This window comes from Oncorhynchus gorbuscha, linkage group LG01 (genome assembly GCF_021184085.1).
Source record: "Oncorhynchus gorbuscha isolate QuinsamMale2020 ecotype Even-year linkage group LG01, OgorEven_v1.0, whole genome shotgun sequence".
Classification (NCBI taxonomy): Eukaryota; Metazoa; Chordata; class Actinopteri; order Salmoniformes; family Salmonidae; genus Oncorhynchus; species Oncorhynchus gorbuscha.
This window is the reverse complement of record NC_060173.1, coordinates 83,399,779-83,421,228: the sequence shown is the minus strand read 5'-3', so window position 1 is coordinate 83,421,228 and position 21,450 is coordinate 83,399,779. Positions and strand designations below refer to the sequence as shown.

At 43.3% G+C, this 21,450-nt stretch overlaps 1 protein-coding gene across 3 annotated transcripts in view; it reads left to right on the top strand.

Moving 5' to 3' along the window:
• gulp1a (GULP PTB domain containing engulfment adaptor 1a) overlaps positions 1–21,450 on the top strand; it is a 37,923-nt gene that overhangs the window by 12,080 nt on the left and 4,393 nt on the right. For 2 of the 3 annotated variants that reach the window (XM_046362757.1, XM_046362750.1), the window contains exons 3-9: positions 15,691–15,752; positions 17,369–17,440; positions 18,397–18,495; positions 18,638–18,775; positions 19,006–19,122; positions 19,298–19,384; positions 21,229–21,370. In XM_046362757.1, coding sequence (XP_046218713.1) covers positions 15,691–15,752; positions 17,369–17,440; positions 18,397–18,495; positions 18,638–18,775; positions 19,006–19,122; positions 19,298–19,384; positions 21,229–21,370 — 717 coding nt within the window. Of the gene's footprint in view, positions 1–15,690; positions 15,753–17,368; positions 17,441–18,396; positions 18,496–18,637; positions 18,776–19,005; positions 19,123–19,297; positions 19,385–19,531; positions 19,760–21,228; positions 21,371–21,450 lie in introns of all 3 variants that reach the window. The other variant, XM_046362768.1, reaches the window with a different exon arrangement.

The window sequence follows — 21,450 nt, the reverse complement described above, 5'->3', positions numbered from 1 at the left end:
GGTAAGGAAACACAAAAGAGGATGACAGATCTAGTTGCTCTAAAGTTTCTTACCCAGATTATGATTTTATTTTCCAGGTCTCATTACAGTGCATGACTGTGCAGATTCATCGCTAGCTATTCATCAATATGTTGAGTCGATATTGCACTCTCAGCACGCATGCATTTGTGGTGGTTATTAAAAGCCTCCTGTTGAGATAGACTGTTTGAGCGCAGATTCTTCATTGTATTCTTTAAACACTGGGACTTTCATCCCTTCACAATTGCATTTGGGAATTAGCATTATTGGATCTATATTTTCTAGTGTCTTATGAGCAAAGTTGCTGCAGACCTGTGTCAATCACTTTGTTATAATTAGTAGTTAGAAGAAATAATACTATTTTCTATGTTCCTTCATCCTATATTTATTCATTTGAAGTGATGACAAAATGTGCTTGTAAAAAGAAAGAAAACTAAGTAAATTACTGTTCCTCATTCACCTTATTATGCAATTGATTTGTTTGCTCTGTCTGGCTACATACAGAGCATAATTTTTGTCTGATGTTGGCTTGCTGTTCCAATAAGGCATTGATGAATTCCAATTACATTACTGCCTCTTTTCATACAGTGCCTTAAAGTTTTCACCCCCCTTGATTTCTTCCATATTTTACAAAGTGGGATCCAAGTGGATTTAATTGTCATTTTTTTGTCAAGGATACACATACACAAAATGCTGTAATGTCAAAGTGGAAGAAAAAGTATAACATTTTAAAAACAAAATAATACATGAACAATAAAACACTGATATATCTTGATTAGATCAAATGTACAAATATTATTTTTAAATACAGTGCCTTCAGAAAGTATCCATACCCCTCGGCTTATTCCACATTTGTTTGTGTTAGCCTGAATTCAAAATAGATTAAACCAGCGTTTCTTAAAGTATGGGTCACGACCAAAAGTGGGTCACGGACTTGTTAATGGTGGGTTGCGACGTAAATGTATAATTATTGAATTAATTACTGGAATTGATTTGGCCAAGCGCAACTGCGCTCTCGGTTCAGTGCGCTCTCGGTTCAGTGCGCTCTCTGTTTATCAGCGGTATCTGCTCAGTTTGGCAGCTGCGCAAGTGGGAGAGGTAGATATAGATGCCCATGTGCTTCGCTGTTTACCGGATCTTTTTTTTTTGCAGTTCTTCTTGAAGATCACTCCGCGACCCACACGCTGCAGCGATATCGTTCAAGCCACTGACTTGTTATTCCCACTCGCCATCACTCACCTCTGTCATGAAATGGACTCATGCCAGCCACAAATTCTGACTGAGCTCAATCATCATGAAATGCAAACACAAGGGATGCCTTTTTGTCTCTTTAATATAAACTTTGAGAAATAACGAGGAGCGCCCGTAATGTGTTTTGTGTGGGGAAGTGCTTAGTAATGATTCTCTCAAAACGAACAAATTAATAAAACGACACGTCCTGACCAAACATCCAGGCACAACATGACGGTAAACCCAGGGAGTACATTCAGAACAGGGCAGAATGCTTCAGTGCTTTGAAAGTGGAAAAGTAAGTCAACAAGCAAGGCATGGCCAGAAGTTTTGAGACTGATACAAATATTAATTTTCACAAAGTCTGCTGCCTCAGTTTGTATGATGGCAATTTGCATATACTCCAGAATGTTATGAAGAGTGATCAGATTAATTGCAATTAATTGCAAAGTCCCTCTTTGTCATGCAAATGAACTGAATCCCCCCAAAAACATTTCCACTGCATTTCAGCCCTGCCACAAAAGGACCAGCTGACATCATGCCAGTTATTCTCTCATTAACACAGGTGTGAGTGTTGACGAGGACAAGGCTGGAGATCACTCTGTCATGCTGATTGAGTTCGAATAACAGACTGGAAGCTTCAAAAGGAGGGTGGTGCTTGGAATCATTGTTCTTCCTCTGTCAATCATGGTTACCTGCAAGAAAACACGTGCTGTCATCATTGCTTTGCACAAAAAAGGGCTTCACAGGCAAGGATATTGCTGCCAGTAAGATTTCACCTAAATCAACCATTTATCGGATCATCAAGAACTTCAAGGAGAGCGGTTCAATTGTTGTGAAGAAGTTTTCAGAGCTCCCAAGAAAGTCCAGCAAGTCTCCTAAAGTTGATTCAGCTGCGGGATTGGGGCACCACCAGTACAGAGCTTGCTCAGGAATGGCAGCAGGCAGGTGTGAGTGCATCTGCATGCACAGTGAGGCGAATACTTTTGGAGGATGGCCTGGTGTCAAGAAGGGCAGCAAAGTAGCCACTTCTCTCCAGGAAAAACATCAGGGACACACTGATATTCTGCTAAAGGTACAGGGATTGGACTGCTGAGGACTGAGGTAAAGTAATTTTCTCTGATGAATCCCCTTTCCGATTGTTTGGGGCATCCGGAAAAAAGCTTGTCCGGAGAAGACAAGATAAGCGCTATGATCATTCCTGTGTCATGCCAACAGAAAAGCATCCTGAGATCATTCATGTGTGGGGTTGCTTCTCAGCCAAGGGAGTGGGCTCACTCACAATTTTGCCTAAGAACACAGCCATGAATAATGAATGGTACCAACACATCCTCCGAGAGCAACTTCTCCCAACCATCCAGGAACAGTTTAGTGATGAACAACGCCTTTTCCAGCATGATGGCGCACCTTGCTATAAGGCAAAAGTTATAACAAAATGGCTCGGGGAAACAAAACATCAATATTTTGGGTCCATGGCCAGGAAACTCCCCAGACCTTAATCCCGTTGAAAACTTGTGGTCAACCCTCAAGAGGCGGGTATACAAAGAAAACCCCACAAATTCTGACAAACTCCAAGCATTGATTATGTAAGAATGTACTGCCATCAGTCAGGATGTGGCCCAGAAGTTAATTGACAGCATGCCAGGGCGGATCGCAGAGGTCTTGAAAAAGAAGGTTCAACAATGCAAATATAGATTCTTTGCAACCAACTTAATATTTGTGTCATTCTCAACTTTTGGCCACGACTGTACTATCTCTCATAATAGTAGATGTGAGTTTTTCTTTCAAACAATTCCCCGGCTTTGCAATGTTACAGAGCTAATAGCTAACGTTAGCCAAAGCAAACTAACTAGCTACTGATAGTGCAACCCTAAGAAATAGTACAGATTCATATGAAACATTAAGTCTAGGTTGGAACCTTGTTGCTGTTACAAGTAATATTTTTTATTCTGAACTGGAATAAACTGATTGAAGCGGATGCTTTTTGAGACACACTCACACAGTTCTGGGTTGCTCATCTGCAGCAGGAGGCAGTCTCCTGCCTGACGGAGAAAGCAGTAGATGTTCTGATCTAGTTTGGCACCACGTACCTATGCAAGTCAGGGTTGGCATTTCCATGTGGCGGCTCACGTAATGTATAATAATGTCATAACAATAAACTGTCAACCACATATAATACTGTCTGTCATGTTTTGTCATTGGTTATCATGTCTTGTCTCTGTGCTTCCCTTCTATTCGTTTTCCTCTGCTGGTCTTATTAGGTTCTTTCCCTCTTTCTATCCCTCTCTCCCCCTCCCTCTCTCCCTCTCTCGCTCTCTCTCTATCGTTCCGTTTCTGCTCCCAGCTGTTCCTCATTTCTCCTAACTACCTCATTTACTCTTTTCACACCTGTCCCCTATTTTGCCCTCTGATTAGAGCCCCTATTTCTCCCTCTGTTTTCCGCTTCTGTCCTTGTCGGATCCTTGTATGATGTTCGCTATTCTGTGTCCTTGTCTCGCCCTGTCGTGTTTTACCTTCTTCAGATGCTGCGTGTGAGCAGGTGTCCAGGTCTGCTACGGCCGGTGCCTTCCCGAAGCAACCTGCAGTCTGTGGTCGAGTCTCCAGTCAGTCCTCTCTACTGACGAGTGGAATTCAGTTTTCCTGTTTTGTTTTCACCTTGTTAATATCCAGGATTATCACTTTTGTCTAGAACTGGAATAAAGACTCTGTTTTCGTTAAGTCGCTTTTGGGTCCTCATTCACCTGCATAACAGAAGGATCCGACCAGTAATGGACCCAGCGACTACGGATTCTCGCAACACTGCCGTCGAGATCCAGGGAGCTATGCTCGGCAGACACGAGCAGGAATTGTCTGCTGCTCGTCATGCCGTTGAGACCCTGGCCGGCCAGGTTTCCGACCTCTCAGGACAGTTTCGGAGTCTTCGTCTCGTGCCACCAGCTACTTCCTGGTCTTCCGAGTCTCCGGAACCTAGGGTTAATAACCCGCCATGTTACTCTGGGCAGCCCACTGAGTGCCGCTCCTTTCTCACCCAGTGTGATATTGTGTTCTCTCTCCAACCCAACACATACTCTGGAGAGAGAGCTCGGATTGCTTACGTCATTTCACTCCTTACTGGTCGGGCTCGGGAGTGGGGCACAGCTATCTGGGAGGCAAGCGCTGAGTGTTCTAACAATTATCTGAACTTTAAAGAGGAGATGATACGGGTTTTTGATCGTTCAGTTTTTGGTAAGGAGGCTTCCAGGGCCCTGGCTTCTCTATGTCAAGGTGATCGATCCATAACGGATTACTCTATAGAGTTTCGCACTCTTGCTGCCTCCAGTGACTGGAACGAGCCGGCGTTGCTCGCTCGTTTTCTGGAGGGACTCCACGCTGAGGTTAAAGATGAGATTCTCTCCCGGGAGGTTCCTTCCAGCGTGGACTCTTTGATTGCACTCGCCATCTGCATAGAACGACGGGTAGATCTTCGTCACCGAGCTCGTGGAAGAGAGCTCGCGTTAACGGTGTTCCCGCTCTCCGCATCTCAACCATCGCCTCCCTCCGGCTCAGAGACTGAGCCCATGCAGCTGGGAGGTATTTGCATCTCGACTAAGGAGAGGGAACGGAGGATCACCAACCGCCTTTGCCTCTATTGCGGTTCTGCTGGACATTTTGTCAGTTCATGTCCAGTAAAAGGCCAGAGCTCATCAGTACGCGGAGGGCTACTGGTGAGAGCTACTACTCAGGTCTCTCCATCTAGATCCTGTACTACCTTGTCGGTCCATCTACGCTGGACCGGTTCGGCTGCTTCCTGCAGTGCCTTGATAGACTCTGGGGCTGAGGGTTGTTTTATGGACGAAGCATGGGCTCGGAAACATGACATTCCTCTCAGACAGTTAGGGAAGCCCACGCCCATGTTCGCCTTAGATGGTAGTCTTCTCCCCAGTATCAGATGTGAGACACTACCTTTAACCCTCACAGTATCTGGTAACCACAGTGAGACCATTTCTTTTTTGATTTTTCATTCACCTTTTACACCTGTTGTTTTGGGTCATCCCTGGCTAGTATGTCATAATCCTTCTATTAATTGGTCTAGTAATTCTATCCTATCCTGGAACGTTTCTTGTCATGTGAAGTGTTTAATGTCTGCTATCCCTCCTGTTTCTTCTGTCCCCTCTTCTCAGGAGGAACCTGGTGATTTGACAGGAGTGCCGGAGGAATATCATGATCTGCGCACGGTTTTCAGTCGGTCCAGAGCCAACTCCCTTCCTCCTCACCGGTCGTATGATTGTAGTATTGATCTCCTTCCGGGGACCACTCCCCCTCGGGGTAGACTATACTCTCTGTCGGCTCCCGAACGTAAGGCTCTCGAGGATTATTTGTCTGTTTCTCTCGACGCCGGTACCGTGGTGCCTTATTCCTCTCCCGCCGGAGCGGGGTTTTTTTGTTAAGAAGAAGGACGGTACTCTGCGCCCCTGCGTGGATTATCGAGGGCTGAATGACATAACGGTTAAGAATCGTTATCCGCTTCCCCTTATGTCGTCAGCCTTCGAAATTCTGCAGGGAGCCAGGTTCTTTACTAAGTTGGACCTTCGTAACGCTTACCATCTCGTGCGCATCAGAGAGGGGGACGAGTGGAAAACGGCATTTAACACTCCGTTAGGGCATTTTGAGTACCGGGTTCTGCCGTTCGGTCTCGCTAATGCTCCAGCTGTTTTTCAGGCATTAGTTAATGATGTACTGAGAGACATGCTGAACATCTTTGTTTTTGTCTACCTTGACGATATCCTGATTTTTTCACCGTCACTCGAGATTCATGTTCAGCACGTTCGACGTGTACTCCAGCGCCTTTTAGAGAATTGTCTCTACGTGAAGGCTGGGAAGTGCGCCTTTCATGTCTCCTCTGTCACATTTCTCGGTTCTGTTATTTCCGCTGAAGGCATTCAGATGGATCCCGCTAAGGTCCAGGCTGTCAGTGATTGGCCCGTTCCAAGGTCACGTGTCGAGTTGCAGCGCTTTCTAGGTTTCGCTAATTTCTATCGGCGTTTCATTCGTAATTTCGGTCAAGTTGCTGCCCCTCTCACAGCTCTTACTTCTGTCAAGACGTGCTTTAAGTGGTCCGGTTCCGCCCAGGGAGCTTTTGATCTCCTCAAGAAGCGTTTTACATCCGCTCCTATCCTTGTTACTCCTGACATCACTAAACAATTCATTGTCGAGGTTGACGCTTCAGAGGTGGGCGTGGGAGCCATTCTATCCCAGCGCTTCCAGTCTGACGATAAGGTCCATCCTTGCGCTTATTTTTCTCATCGCCTGTCGCCATCGGAACGCAACTATGATGTGGGTAACCGCGAACTGCTCGCCATCCGCTTAGCCCTAGGCGAATGGCGACAGTGGTTGGAGGGGCGACCGTTCCTTTGTCGTTTGGACTGACCATAAGAACCTTGAGTACATCCGTTCTGCCAAACGACTTAATGCACGTCAAGCTCGTTGGGCGTTGTTTTTCGCTCGTTTCGAGTTCGTGATTTCTTATCGCCCGGGTAATAAGAACACCAAGCCTGATGCCTTATCCCGTCTCTTTAGTTCTTCTGTGGCTTCTACCGACCCCGAGGGGATTCTTCCTGATGGGCGTGTTGTCGGGTTGACTGTCTGGGGAATTGAGAGACAGGTTAAGCAAGCACTCACTCACACTGCGTCACCGCGCGCTTGTCCTAGTAACCTTCTTTTCGTTCCTGTTTCTACTCGTCTGGCTGTTCTTCAGTGGGCTCACTCTGCCAAGTTAGCTGGCCACCCCGGCGTTCGGGGTACGCTTGCTTCTATTCGCCAGCGGTTTTGGTGGCCTACTCAGGAGCGTGACACGCGCCGTTTCGTGGCTGCTTGTTCGGACTGCGCGCAGACTAAGTCAGGTAACTCTCCTCCTGCCGGTCGTCTCAGACCGCTTCCCATTCCTTCTCGACCATGGTCTCACATCGCCTTAGACTTCATTACCGGTCTGCCTTCGTCTGCGGGGAAGACTGTGATTCTTACGGTTGTCGATAGGTTCTCTAAGGCGGCACATTTCATTCCCCTCGCTAAGCTTCCTTCCGCTAAGGAGACGGCACAAATCATCATTGAGAATGTGTTCAGAATTCATGGCCTCCCGTTAGACGCCGTTTCAGACAGAGGTCCGCAATTCACGTCACAGTTTTGGAGGGAGTTCTGTCGTTTGATTGGTGCTTCCGTCAGTCTCTCTTCCGGTTTTCATCCCCAGTCTAACGGTCAAGCAGAAAGGGCCAATCAGACGATTGGTGCATATTACGCAGCCTTTCTTTTAGAAACCCTGCGTCTTGGTCAGAACAGCTCCCCTGGGCAGAATACGCTCACAACTCGCTTCCTTCGTCTGCTACCGGGCTATCTCCGTTTCAGAGTAGTCTGGGGTACCAGCCTCCTCTGTTCTCGTCCCAGCTCGCCGAGTCCAGCGTTCCCTCCGCTCAGGCGTTTGTCCAACGTTGTGAGCGCACCTGGAGGAGGGTCAGGTCTGCACTTTGCCGTTACAGGGCGCAGACTGTGAGAGCCGCCAATAAACGTAGGATTAAGAGTCCTAGGTATTGTCGCGGCCAGAGAGTGTGGCTTTCCACTCGTAACCTTCCCCTTACGACAGCTTCTCGCAAGTTGACTCCGCGGTTCATTGGTCCGTTCCGTGTCTCCCAGGTCGTCAATCCTGTCGCTGTGCGACTGCTTCTTCCGCGACATCTTCATCGCGTCCACCCTGTCTACCATGTCTCCTGTGTCAAGCCTTTTCTTCGCGCCCCCGTTCGTCTTCCCTCCCCCCCGTCCTTGTCGAGGGCGCACCTATTTACAAGGTACGGAAGATCATGGACATGCGTTCTCGGGGATGTGGTCACCAGTACTTAGTGGATTGGAGGGTTACGATCCTGAGGAGAGGAGTTGGGTTCCATCTCGGGACGTGCTGGACCGTTCGTTGATTGATGATTTCCTCCGTTGCCGCCAGGGTTCCTCCTCGAGTGCGCCAGGAGGCGCTCGGTGAGTGGGGGGGTACTGTCATGTTTTGTCATTGGTTATCATGTCTTGTCTCTGTGCGTCCCTTCTATTCGTTTTCCTCTGCTGGTCTTATTAGGTTCTTTCCCTCTTTCTATCCCTCTCTCCCCCTCCCTCTCTCCCTCTCTCGCTCTCTCTCTCTATTGTTCCGTTCCTGCTCCCAGCTGTTCCTCATTTCTCCTAACTACCTCATTTACTCTTTTCACACCTGTCCCCTATTTTGCCCTCTGATTAGAGCCCCTATTTCTCCCTCTGTTTTCCGCTTCTGTCCTTGTCGGATCCTTGTATGATGTTCGCTATTCTGTGTCCTTGTCTCGCCCTGTCGTGTTTTACCTTCTTCAGATGCTGCGTGTGAGCAGGTGTCAAGGTCTGCTACGGCCGGTGCCTTCCCGAAGCAACCTGCAGTCTGTGGTCGAGTCTCCAGTCAGTCCTCTCTACTGACGAGTGGAATTCAGTTTTCCTGTTTTGTTTTCACCTTGTTAATATCCAGGATTATCACTTTTGTCTAGAACTGGAATAAAGACTCTGTTTTCGTTAAGTCGCTTTTGGGTCCTCATTCACCTGCATAACAAATACAGCATATCTTAAAGCTAGACTAATTGATATGGGTAATGCTAAATAGCTCATTTCAGTTTGTGAATTATATCTCTCAAATAGGACAGATAAGACATGGGAACACTTGCAATTGCTTTCTGTCATGTTTATGGATTAGTAATACTAAAGATTTTGTCACAGTTTCCAGCTCACAGTTCACATCCATTAACTTTGAGACTACTCACACCCCTGAGTCAATACTTTGTAGAAACTGTGTAGAACCTTTTGAGGATCTCAGGACCCATGCCAAATCTTTTTAGTTTCCTGAGGGAGAATAGGCTTTGTCGTGCCCTTTTCACTACTGTCTTGGTGTGTTTGGACCATCCTAGTTTGTTGTTGATGTGTACACCAAGGAACTTGAAGCTCTCAACCTGCTCAACCTGCTCCACTACAGATGTTCAATCGGGTTCAAGTCTGGGCTCTGGCGGGGACACTCAAGGACATTCAGAGACTTGTCCCGAAGCCACTCATGTGTTGTTTTGTCTGTGTGCCTCGGGTTGTTGTCCTGTTGGAAAGTGAACCTTCACCCAAGTCTGAGGTCCTGAGCGCTCTGGAGCAGGTTTTCATCCAAGGATCTCTCTATACTTTGCTCCATTCATCTTTGCCTCAATCCTGACTAGTCTCCCAGTCCCCGCTGCTGAACAACATTCCCACAGCATGATGCTGCCACCACCAAGATTCAACGTAGGGATGGTCTTCCAGACGTGATCCCTGGCATTCAGGCCAAAGAGTTCAATCTTGGTTTCATCAGACTATAACATCTTGTTTCTTATTGTCTGAGAGTCTTTAGGTGCCTTTTGGCAAACTCCAAAAGGCTGTCATGTGCCTTTTACTGAGGAGTGGCCTCTCTACCATAAATGCCTTATTGGTGCTGCAGAGATTGTTGTGTTGCAGATATGTTTTGCTACCCTTCCCCAGATTTGTGCCTCTTTTTAAACATTTTTTGCTTCATCATTATGGGGTATTGTGTGTTAATGTTGCTAATATGTTGTTAAAAAAAATCTAATTTAGAATATATTGAAGTATGTGAAATGTCAAGGGGTCTGAATACTTTCCGAAGTAGTATTTGAACCCATGCCTGGTGTTAATACAAGCAATTCCCACTTTTCAGACTGCGTTTAAAATGAGGTTGTTTTAACTCATTGTATAATGCAGTATGTGTATGTATGAAAGACGCCTAATTATCAAAGTAGTGCATGTGGTTTCAAAGCTTGTTACAGTACTGTATGTGCATTTTTCTTTTAATCCTACATCCTTGACATTAACAGAATCAAATGGTAGCTTTGAAATGGCTATGCCCAAATAATAATAATGAAGTATGCAGATATCCCTTTAAATGGCATAAGCTGCATGTAACTAACCCGGTCATGCTAACCTTAACCTTTAAGCTAATGAGGTGCAAATCGAAATAATACACATCTCTAGGTCCACCGGCAACAATTTTCAGGGTATATGATTCTATCATCCATGCAAAGATTTCCTAAGACTTTGCAACTGTAAACTCAACAGGTAAAAAATATACTTGTCACCAAGTGAAACGTGCTATCCTGTAGTCACCAGGGGCCCGTGGCACAGAGACACTTTTGTATCTGATGATGACAGAGAAATAATTGGGTACAAATCTCTCTCGTCAATTTCTTTCCGGACTTGTGCGTCCAATTACCAGTCGCTGAACATTGAACGACAAGACTGCTGTGATTTTAGAGATAAATGAAAGCAAGAGGATGTTAGGAATCACAAAGGAACCATATAGTACATGTCTGGCTGCACAGTTGTGTCCCGTTGTGAAGCCTTGTGTTCAACTGACCAAATGATTATGCTTATCGAACGATTTGATGTTTTTGTCATTGTAATACTAGTATCATTCTGGTACAGGTTTGGTTGACAACATGGAGGGGGGGGGGGGGGCTTTATTTCTGTGTTTTGTTGAGTTTATCATATCTAGCAAGTGCTGCCATGAGGGGTTTTGATCATTTGTATCACCTATGTTTATTCCTGACGCCCGGAGACATGACTGGGTGGTCTTGCGATGATGTTGGATGCAGCTTTCTTTTGAGGAAGAGGATCAAGGAGAGTTGGAGACTTGCAGAGCAGTAATAAAATAGAATATGCACTGTACAGTCTTGGAAAGTATGCAACAAAAGATAGGCGTTTGGTGTATGTTGATGTTGTGTAGATATCGGTCCACCATTAGTTTTATTCAGCGTTGATACTGTGAGTGGGGCAGTTTTGATCCTGATTCCATGTGCTATTCCACTTCTGACTTGGAATTGACTTCAGTCCTTGTAACAATGGGCTTTCCATATAATGAATATAATGTCCAAATTATTCATGGTGCTCAGAGAATGGCCTCCTTTGAAACAAGGGTCACATTATACTTATTAAAATATGTCAGTTTGACTTCCTCAGAGAGGCATCGTAAGTGTTTGGATTGGCCAGGAAATATATGTGTATGTAATCATCAATGCGTTTGGGAGTAAGACATCAGGGCAGTCCACCAGACTAGCTTAAGTCCTCGGACCAGCAGACAAATGAGGCAGCTGGACAAGTAATATAGAGAGCTTTGTCTTGTAAAAATGATTGACAACTATTATATGCTCGCATTTTTATGGGGATGGAAGAGTGATTGTACTAAATGTGTTTGGGGCCTGTTAAGTCTCATTTTATTTGGAATGCCATTCATCCCAGAGATGACAAGTATACCTGTAGATAAATGTCAGAGGTCATCTATAAAATTATTATATATACCTTTTCAACAGAGCTATTCCCTATAAACCATTTGGTTCATTCATTATACAGCTACTGTCTTTTCAAAAGCTGCTTTTTCTTTGACAGGGAAATTATTAATGAGCATCTCTCTGGAAATGGTTCCCTCAAAGGGCACTGCCTTAATGTCATTGTGACACTTATGAATGTTACCTAGCCTTCCCTTAGCTTTAGATGTGAACCACTGCTTTTTGTCCTAGCACTACACAGTTGATTCAAATAAATAACTTCATCATGATGATTTAAATAGGGCAACAAACAAAATGTGCAACGGGGGTCATGACCAAGTTTGGGAAGGTAACAAGCAAAGCAACCATGCAAGCAGTGGTTCACAACTAAAGCTAAGGGAAATGTCATAGGCTAGGTGACATTCGTAAGTGTTACAATGACATTAAGACAGTGGAAACCATTTCCAGAGAGGAGAGATGCTCGTTAATAATTTCCCTGTCAAAGAAAAAAAAAGGGAGGGGGGGGGCAGGACCGAGTTTGGGGAAGCCCTGAGAAAACGGACTTAACTAAGGGGTTGCAAACTCATTGTCAGTTTTGACTCTGGTGAATTACTGTTTCCTGCATTGAACAACCTTATCTGTGTACCTATACAGTGTATGCTACTTAGGTTTAAGCTTACAAAGGCGTTTTTAGAGGGCTTCCTCTTGATTGAGAAAATCAAAGTTTTGCTTTTCTCACTCTGACCTTTGAGTCTTCCTCTGGAAGGATGATGATGAGTAAGTTGTGGGATAATGGAAGGCTTTACTCTTGTAGTTTCAACAAACAACCATACGTTGAAAATGTCTATAAATGATTCAAAAATGGCCTTGAGATCATGCAACATAAATATAAAACCATTATCGACTGTTGAGGCAAAATTCTCTATCTTCATTACCCTCAGGTGATGATGGTTGGAAATCTAAGTGCAAAAGGAACACAAGGACGGTCTCCACTCTGAGTCCTATTCACTGGCAAATACGCTCCCCTCATTGTATTGCATTGTTGGAGGAGGTCCATTGTATTTTATTTGACCTTAATGTTTATCCATTTGTATCTGTCCTCTCCATTTAATTGAAACGGATATGTAGAGGTGTTAAATACTGCTGGAGGTATTTTAGACTTCTAGTCCCCCGGAGCGTACTGATCGATCCAGCTGAACTCTAAACGGGACAAATGGGAGATGAATTGGACATTGTTTTGCTGCATGAGCCGAGTGCTGGCAATGGCTAGCCTGGCCCATGAGCGATGCGTTGCTGCCGTCCCAGATAACATGACCTGTGTAATTTATTAAAGTTAATATACAGTATATAGACGGGAGATAATGAGCTCCGGCTCGCCCCGTCTGGACTAACTGTAGTTCTGAAAATGCACTTGTTTTTAAGTTCACACAAAGCGCTAGCTTTAAAGTACTGTTATTGTTTGATTACTTTCAAATACTTTGAAAGGTGTTTGATTGGAGCGGGTCTGGAGTGCCAGATGGGCAGGGTTGGTACTATTTGGACAATTACAGTGGTGTCATTGTGCCAGGCAAGCTCAATAAAGCACCTCTCAAATGTTTGAAAGAAAACAGACACTATTTTAATCCAGCTCTGTATTACTGTATCACCTCGTTACTTGTGTCGTGCTGTATATGCTGTCAAGCTAACAATATGAATATAATCTGTTCGTTTTTTTTTGTAGGAATGAAACATTGAGATGCATCATCCCCTGTAGTCTCCACTAGGCACCTTTTTTTGACGTGACGTGTAAACTTAAAGCTGTCACTGATTCGGACTGTTTAGGACCCACACGTCACATGAAACGGACCTTCAGACTCTCAGACGCATCCTCTCATGCCCACAGCGATTTATTTCCCCCGTCAACTTGTTTCCCCCCCGGTGCCAATCTGTTTTTTGAGCGACTGTACTGTCCGCCTTTTGCAGTTTTATATCAAGTGGGCACGAGAGGTGGGGACGCCTCTATTAATCAAGACTGGGTGCTGACGCATAGAAAAAGTGTCTGGGCTTCCTGCCTTCTCTGCTGCAGTGACTTCTGGACCTGCCCCAATTCATCATAGTTAGAATTTAGGGGGGGGGGGGGGGGTTGGATTTCGGTTTCTATTTGAAAAATAATTACAACTTGAAATGCATTATGAAATAATTACATTAAAACGATTTGAGCTTTTAAGCCCAAAATAGTGAACATTCAATTGACAAAACATTGAAAACATTCCATTGTCTCTGTCCACAATGGGTAAACATCAATAGAAAAAGAGGAAGTTAATATAAAATAATAAAATATTTCAGTTGTGTATATCACTTAGTTTATATTTGACAACATTATTTTAAATACTTTTTTGGTCATCTCATCTCTGCTCAGGCAGTAACAGCTTGTCAGGAGACAACCATCTAACATAATCTCTGTGCTCCTAATACCATGTTTGGGTCATCCTACGTAGCTAGTATGCTGCAGATCTGTCTTACAAAATAATTTTACTCTTTCTTCAAAGTACATAAGGCATACTTTGAAGACTGCTTATTACCAACTACCAATCGGGTAGAGGAACTTCACGGACTGTTTCCATAACTTTCATTGTTGTGTTGTGTACATTCCTCTCACATGTGGTCTGTGTGTAGGTTATCAGTCTCTGTCCAATCAGGGAAGAACAGGCACAATGGATTATGGTCATTGTAGTTAAATGTTACGTTTCTGTGCTGAACTAGCTTGAACATTTCCCTAATGAAAACTACTACTCCCTTCACTCCACCGACCTACATACCTCTTATCTTAATTTATCTTGTGAATCATTTGATTTCTCTCTAGAGTAACGGCGCATTGAGCTCACATAAGAACAAACGAAATGGAATTCAAGTAATTAAACCAACTTTGGTCAATTAGGCGTTTGATAACCAAAACTCCCCAGAAACTTTGATTAATCGCTCAGCACTACCCTGAGGCATTCCCAGGAGATTGATCTCACTCATTCACTCTTTGATGATAAGGCGTATGGTGGTTATGGATAGAGCTAGTGCTGTGTCACTGCATAGCAGATGGGTCAGCTGTGTTGGTCAGAGATGTTGTGGCTATGATATAGGTACTTTCATTCACATCATTGGCTTGTAGGGAAAGGTTCTGTCTAAATGACCAGGCCTCCACAAGTTTAATGCTGTCCAAGGCCACTCGCAGGTGTAATTGTTTATCACTTCATTAAGACGTACAACCCCTCCAGAAAGTATTCACACTCCTTACAGCCTGAATTTGGATGAAATAGATTAGAGATTTCTTTTCACTGGCCTACACACAATACCCCATAATGTCAAAGTGGAATTATGTTTTATTTTGACAAATTCATTACAAAAATGAAAAGATGAAATGTATTGAATCAATAAGATTTCAACACCTTTGTTATGGCAAGCTTAAATAAGTTCAGGAGTATAAATTTGCTTAACAAATCACATGATAAGTTGCGAGGATTCACTCTATGTGCAATAATGGTGTTTAACATGATTTTGAATGACTGCCTACTCTCTGTGCCCCACACATACAGTTATCTGTAAGGTCCCTCAGTTGAGCAGTGAATTTCAAACACAGATTCAACCACACAGACCAGGGAGGTTGTCCATTGCCTCACAAACACAGGCACCTATTGGTAGGTCAGACATAAAAAAAAAACAGACATTCGGTATCCCTTTGAGCTTGGTGAGGTTATTAATTACACTTTGGATGGTGTATCAATACACCCAGTCACCACAATGATACAGATGTACTTCCTAACTCAGCTCCTGGAGAGATTTAGATTTTTGAGGCTGAACCTCAGTTATGAATAATCGTCTTAAATCATTTAATTCTTCGACTGCCTTTTACAATGTAATTCTCATAACTTTAAGCTGGCCGTAGCTGTTTCCAAGGATGGTTAAAGTTACTTTATTTTGGATTTGTCTTATATCCTCTTGATCTGTTCTTTATATATATAACGTTTTGGAATTTATATATATATATAAATTACAAAACGTTGATTTATATCAGTTTAATAGATGAATGACTTTAAACACATTTGTTGTATTTTTAAGTGACACGAGACCCAACTGTGATATCTCTTTTCAGATAAATCCTGGATGCACACTCCAGAAGCTCTGGCAAAGCATTACATACCTTACAATGCCAAGGTACGTATCATGACCTCCCTTTCCAAAGCAATCAAAATCATGTTCCCTCACAGGTTTTTGGAAGTTAGATGAAAAATACCTTTCACCTTTCACTGATTCAGATTGATGTTCCGCATACCTCCATGCATACCTATTTACAGGTCTCACACCTAACCAAGGCTTTGAAAAAGTCATGTTTACTTGGGAATAGTTCTCTGATTGTTTTCTGTTATACATAGTTTGTGACTTTGTCAAAAGAATAAAACCCTTTCAATATGAAGCGATTTGAGTTTTTCCCTCTGAACAAGGTGTCTGCTTCACACTACCATCAAAGAGTAAAAACACACAGGCAACCTAGAAGAACTTCCTGACTGACTGCAAAGTAAACACAACAGTAGACTTTGACTGGAAACCCACAGACCGTTACAAAACAACTGACTTGTTTAGTGTTCTCTGTCTTCGTTATGCTGCACACATCTTCAGGGTAAACTCCCGGGAAGAGAGTCTCCCATCTAAAGGTGTTTTCTGCTCTACTTCACCCAAAGACTCCCCTCATATTGGAGGCAGAGCGCCTGTCGGTGAACATCCAGCAGCTCCCGAAATGTCTTATTGAAGTGAACCGGGAAAAAAAGGCTAAAGTAGAATGTCCAAACTGACACATCCACTGCCGCTCAAGACTGGAACAGCAGAGAGGAGAGCAAACCTCACATCAGGCAGTGGATGGGAGTGAGGTGCAGCAGGGAACCGTCCCTGTGCCAATAACCTTCCCAAGGTGATGGATCACCACAGGCTGGGCTTTAGACAGTGGAACAGCCTCTACAGTCCAGCAGAACAGAGTGCATAGTTCAGGAACGAGACTCTCTACATCCCATGTAGCGTATCTGTCATTTGCTGCACCTATTTGTAGAACCCGGGCTGCGCTCATATGTGTCCTTGAGTGCGGGCAGCATTTGTCACGGCCGGTGCAAATGCTGACACCATTTGAATACAGGCCCATCCGTCTTTCCACCCTATTGACAGGAGGGTGAAGTGTCGTTTTTGGCATCGTTTGCCCAGATTTTTGGCATTGTTTGCCCATTGTGTACCCACTGTGTGTTCTATCGTGGATTTAAATCATGAAGGAAGGAAGTGGATAGATAGTGTCAGAGACCAGTATACAGTATATGGGCTGAACCACTGAATTTTTAAACAATTGTTGCATCTTATTATGTTCCTGAATGAAGAATCTTAGGAAACCTTAAATCGCTGTATTATTATTTGATATTGCTCCCATGTCATGTTGAAACAACCTGGAGCCATTCCATTGGGAAACACTAATGGGGAGAGTACAGAGTCTCCTTACTAAACCAGGCAAGACATATTGACAATAACTGGTTGTATGGACAGATGGAGTTTAGGTCTGAAGGTCATTGGCTCCATCTGTTGGATAGCAGCAGTAGTGCTGCCCTTTTGGGGGGGGTTGGGGGCGAGTTTCCTGCAAACCCCTCCTATAATCTGAAGCCTTTTTTCTCTATTTCATGCAGTATATAGAGACATTGTAAGGCATTCATAGATACCTTATAGTGCATTGTGACTTAATCCTGTATAGCTGTATGCCTAAAGTAAAGTGACACTATTATTTTCCCTTTTTATTCTAGTTTCTTGGAAACACAGAAGTTGAACAACCGAAAGGCACAGAGATTGTTAAAGATGCAGTTAGAAAGTTAAAGGTAAGTTAGCGATACACTTTTTCCCCTTGGAAACCCGAATTAAAGCTGTATTACATCACTTTTTCATCTAGGGGGGCTGGTGAGTATATAGACGGTCCCTGAAATTGGACCTCATTGGACAGAAAAGTGCACTCCAGGGCGGGCCTCTCTACGCCCACCAGCAACAGCTTAGAGGTTTAGGTCAGTTTTTATTTCCACATGTTGATACCCTAAAACTCAGGATTTTGTGGTTAACTGTAATCAGATCAATTTAACCATACTGTACATTCTAGCCAGAATCAGATTAATGTAACCATAGTGCACATTCTAGCCAGAATTCAAGGTATACTAATAGCAACTATCTTCCAAGTTATACCTTCATTTTGAGGTCTGAGGATGTGAGAAGGAGCATGTAGCATGTTGTAGCCAGGAATTTACTATAGCATGAATCATAATTACTTACTAGTCTACTAACAAAGACAGCTACTTATAGCTAACCTCATTTTCATAATCTTTAAAAATCTAGTTTCCCCCAGCTAGAGTTCAGCCAGCTTTGCTGCCACCGATCTCCTTTGCTCTGCCTCGTTCTGCTCTCAGCATGTCAGCTAATCTGCTCTTTTCTTCTGTAATAATCTCAATTGAGAGACCATTCAAGGGGGAAGTTATTTTCATGTACTCAGAAAATGGGTGTGAAAAAAAAAGCTCTGATTGCGCAATTTACATTCGTCCTAATTCAAATGAGTATTGCACTGTGTTGGAAGAATGACATTTTCTAATTAACTTTGGATATCCTTTTTCGGTAAATGGGGCTGGTTATCATTATTTTATGATATCATATTGATATCGTAACTTTCACCACTTCCAATAAAAGACTACACTTCAGAATGAGCTAGGGCAAGTTGGAGTACCATGACCATCGATCGGACTGTAGCTTTGATAAGTGAATTCTAATGTTTTCTACTCTCCCCTCTCCGCAGTTTCAAAGGCATATCAAGAAATCAGAGGGACAGAAGACCCCAAAAGTGGAACTGCAAATATCCATTTATGGAGTAAAGATCTTAGATCCCAAGACAAAAGTATGTCCACATGACATGGATACTTTAAATAAGTGCTCCAAGTTTTTTTTTTTATGCATATTATGGAAGCATTCGAGTGAAGGGCTATCAAGGAGGTATTGTTGCCTTAAACCAAAGCATTTGTGTTTCTTTTTATTTTCAGGATGTCCAATATAACTGCCAGTTGCATAGGATATCCTTCTGTGCAGATGACAAGACGGATAAAAGGATATTCACCTTCATCTGTAAAGACTCGGAGTCTAACAAACACCTCTGCTACGTGTTTGACAGTGAGAAATGTGTAAGAAATACTAACTTTGAGAGTTAACAACTTGAGTTCTTGATCCGTCTATATGTGACAATCACTAGTAAATTATAAAGATATAATGGCCTCAAATTAAGAATAGTTTCTGGTGAATAATCGATGCAAATGTAGAATTATGTTCAGGACAATTGTTCCTATGCAGTTAGTAATACCATTTTATAAGAAGTTTTGTACAAAAACTCATGGATGATGCTGTTGTCTTCCAGGCAGAGGAGATAACACTCACTATTGGCCAGGCATTCGACTTGGCCTACAAGAAGTTCCTTGAGTCTGGTGGAAAAGATGTGGAGACACGAAGACAGATAGGAACCTTACAGAAAAGAGTACGATTCAATTGTTGGACAAGTGTGATATGGGAGAGACACTTCATCCTTATGGGATAGAGATTGGATATACACTACACCCCCATTCAATAATATTGATGATAACAGATTATATCTGTATTGAAGGTAGGTAGCTATAGATCAATTCCAAAACAAGCATCCTTCTTTTTCACAGATTCAAGAACTGGAAACTGAAAATTCTGAGCTAAAGAAGCAGCTTTCGGATCTGGAGGAGCAGTTGATGATTGCTCCTGTACCACCAGTAAGAACTGCATGGACATCCCTTCCGGTCTCTAGACTTCCATAAGTAACCCATAATACCCCAAATAAGATGTTTGTCATGTTCTGCGTGAACTAACTAGCCACTTTCAGTCTTCAACTAAATCTTCTGCATGCAATCTCTTCACAGCTGCTGCACATAAACTCTACTAACGAGGCCTACATGCTCTCAAGGCCCTCCTCGCTCTTCTGGTGTCACAATCTGACGTCCTTCTCGTGTCTTGAGATCTCCTCGGTCACACTCACCCCTATGAGCTCGCCAGAGTCCAACCTCTCGGCAGGGCTACTAACCCCTCCTCCGGCTAAATCCGCTCTCCTTCCAAAGACTGCCGACGGATGCAGTATCCCCCGACCTCGCGTACTGTACAACTACCTTTCTCCTCCTGCCTTTTATTTCATTCTTAATTCATGTTTTGTTTTCTTGATTTATTTTCTTGTTAACAATAGTTCACTTTAACTCGTATACACTGAGTGTACAAAACATTAGGAACACCTGCTATTTCCATGACAGACTAACCAGGTGAATCCAGGTGAAATCGGTAATCCCTTTTTGATATCATTTGATAAATCCACTTCAATTAGTGTCGATGAAGGGGAAGAGACCGGTTAAAGAATTATTTTTAAGCCTTGAGACAATAATGAGACATGGATTGTGTATGTGTGCCATTCAGAGGGTGAATAGGCAAGACAGAATACTTAAAGTGCCTTTGAACGGTGAATGGTTGTAGGTGCCAGGCACACCGGTTTGAGTGTGTCGAGAACTGCAACGCTGCTGGGCTGGGCTGTACACGCTCAACAGTTTCCCGTGTGTATCAACACTTGGTACACTATCCAAAAGACATTCAGCCAACTTGACACAACTGTGGGAAGCATTGGAGTCAACATGGGCCAGCATCCCTGTGGAACGCTTTCAACACCTTGTAGAGTCCATGCCCCGATGAATTGAGGCTATTCTGAGGGCAAAGGGGGCGCAACTCAATATTAGGAAGATGTTCCTAATGTTTTGTATGCTCAATGTATAATGTAGAGTAGACATTGCAGGTACATAAAGTATGCTCATTAATATTTCATCAACTTCTAAGTCTTATCTCAATAAGTTAGATTTGAAGTGGGACTGTAGTTCTAATATATCTTCATAACTCTGACTTCAGAATATAAAATGAGCTTCAAAACTATTGGGACAGTCACACATTTTTGTTTTTGCTCTGTACTCCAATACTTTGGAATTGAAATGAGTCAATGACTAGAGTTTCAGGTTTAATTTGAAGGTCTTTTCGTCCATATTGGGTGAACCGTTTAGAAATTACAGGACTTGTTGTACATAGTCCCTCCATTTTAGGAGATACAAATCCACATATATGTATTAAAGTAATAAAACGTTGAGTATTTGGTCCTATATTCATAGCACACAATGACTACATCAAGCTTGGGACTCGACACAGTTGTTGGATGCATTTGCTCTTTGTTTTGGTTGTGTTTCAGATTATTTTGTGCCCAATAGAAATGAATGATAAATAATGTATCGTAAATAAGAATAGAATATGTTTGTAAAGACTTGCACGTTAATGTGGATGCTACCATGATTACGGATAGTCCTGAATAAATCGAGAATAATGATGAGTGAGAAAGTTACCGACTCACAAATATCATACCCCCCCCCCAAAACAAAAATATAACCTCCCCAAATATTACAATGGTTAGAGTACAGAGCTAGAACAACAAAACATTTGTCATTGTTCCCACTACTTTTGGAGCTCACTGGAGCTCAGAATAATGCTCATTTCATAAGGGACTAATTGGAATGAACCAATTCCTCTACACTCACAGGCTGGCAGCATCTCCTTGAAACCCCAGACATCCACAGATGTTTTTGACATGGTTCCCTTCTCTGCTGTCACACCCCTGGTGCCAATACCCGCAAGCAACGGCACACCCCCTCCGCCCCCTACAACATCTCCTTCAGACATGAGTGAGTACACTGCTCCGGTTACTTTACAGTTCCAGGATGACAGTGAGATTCCAATTAGAATTCAACCACACACACAATGA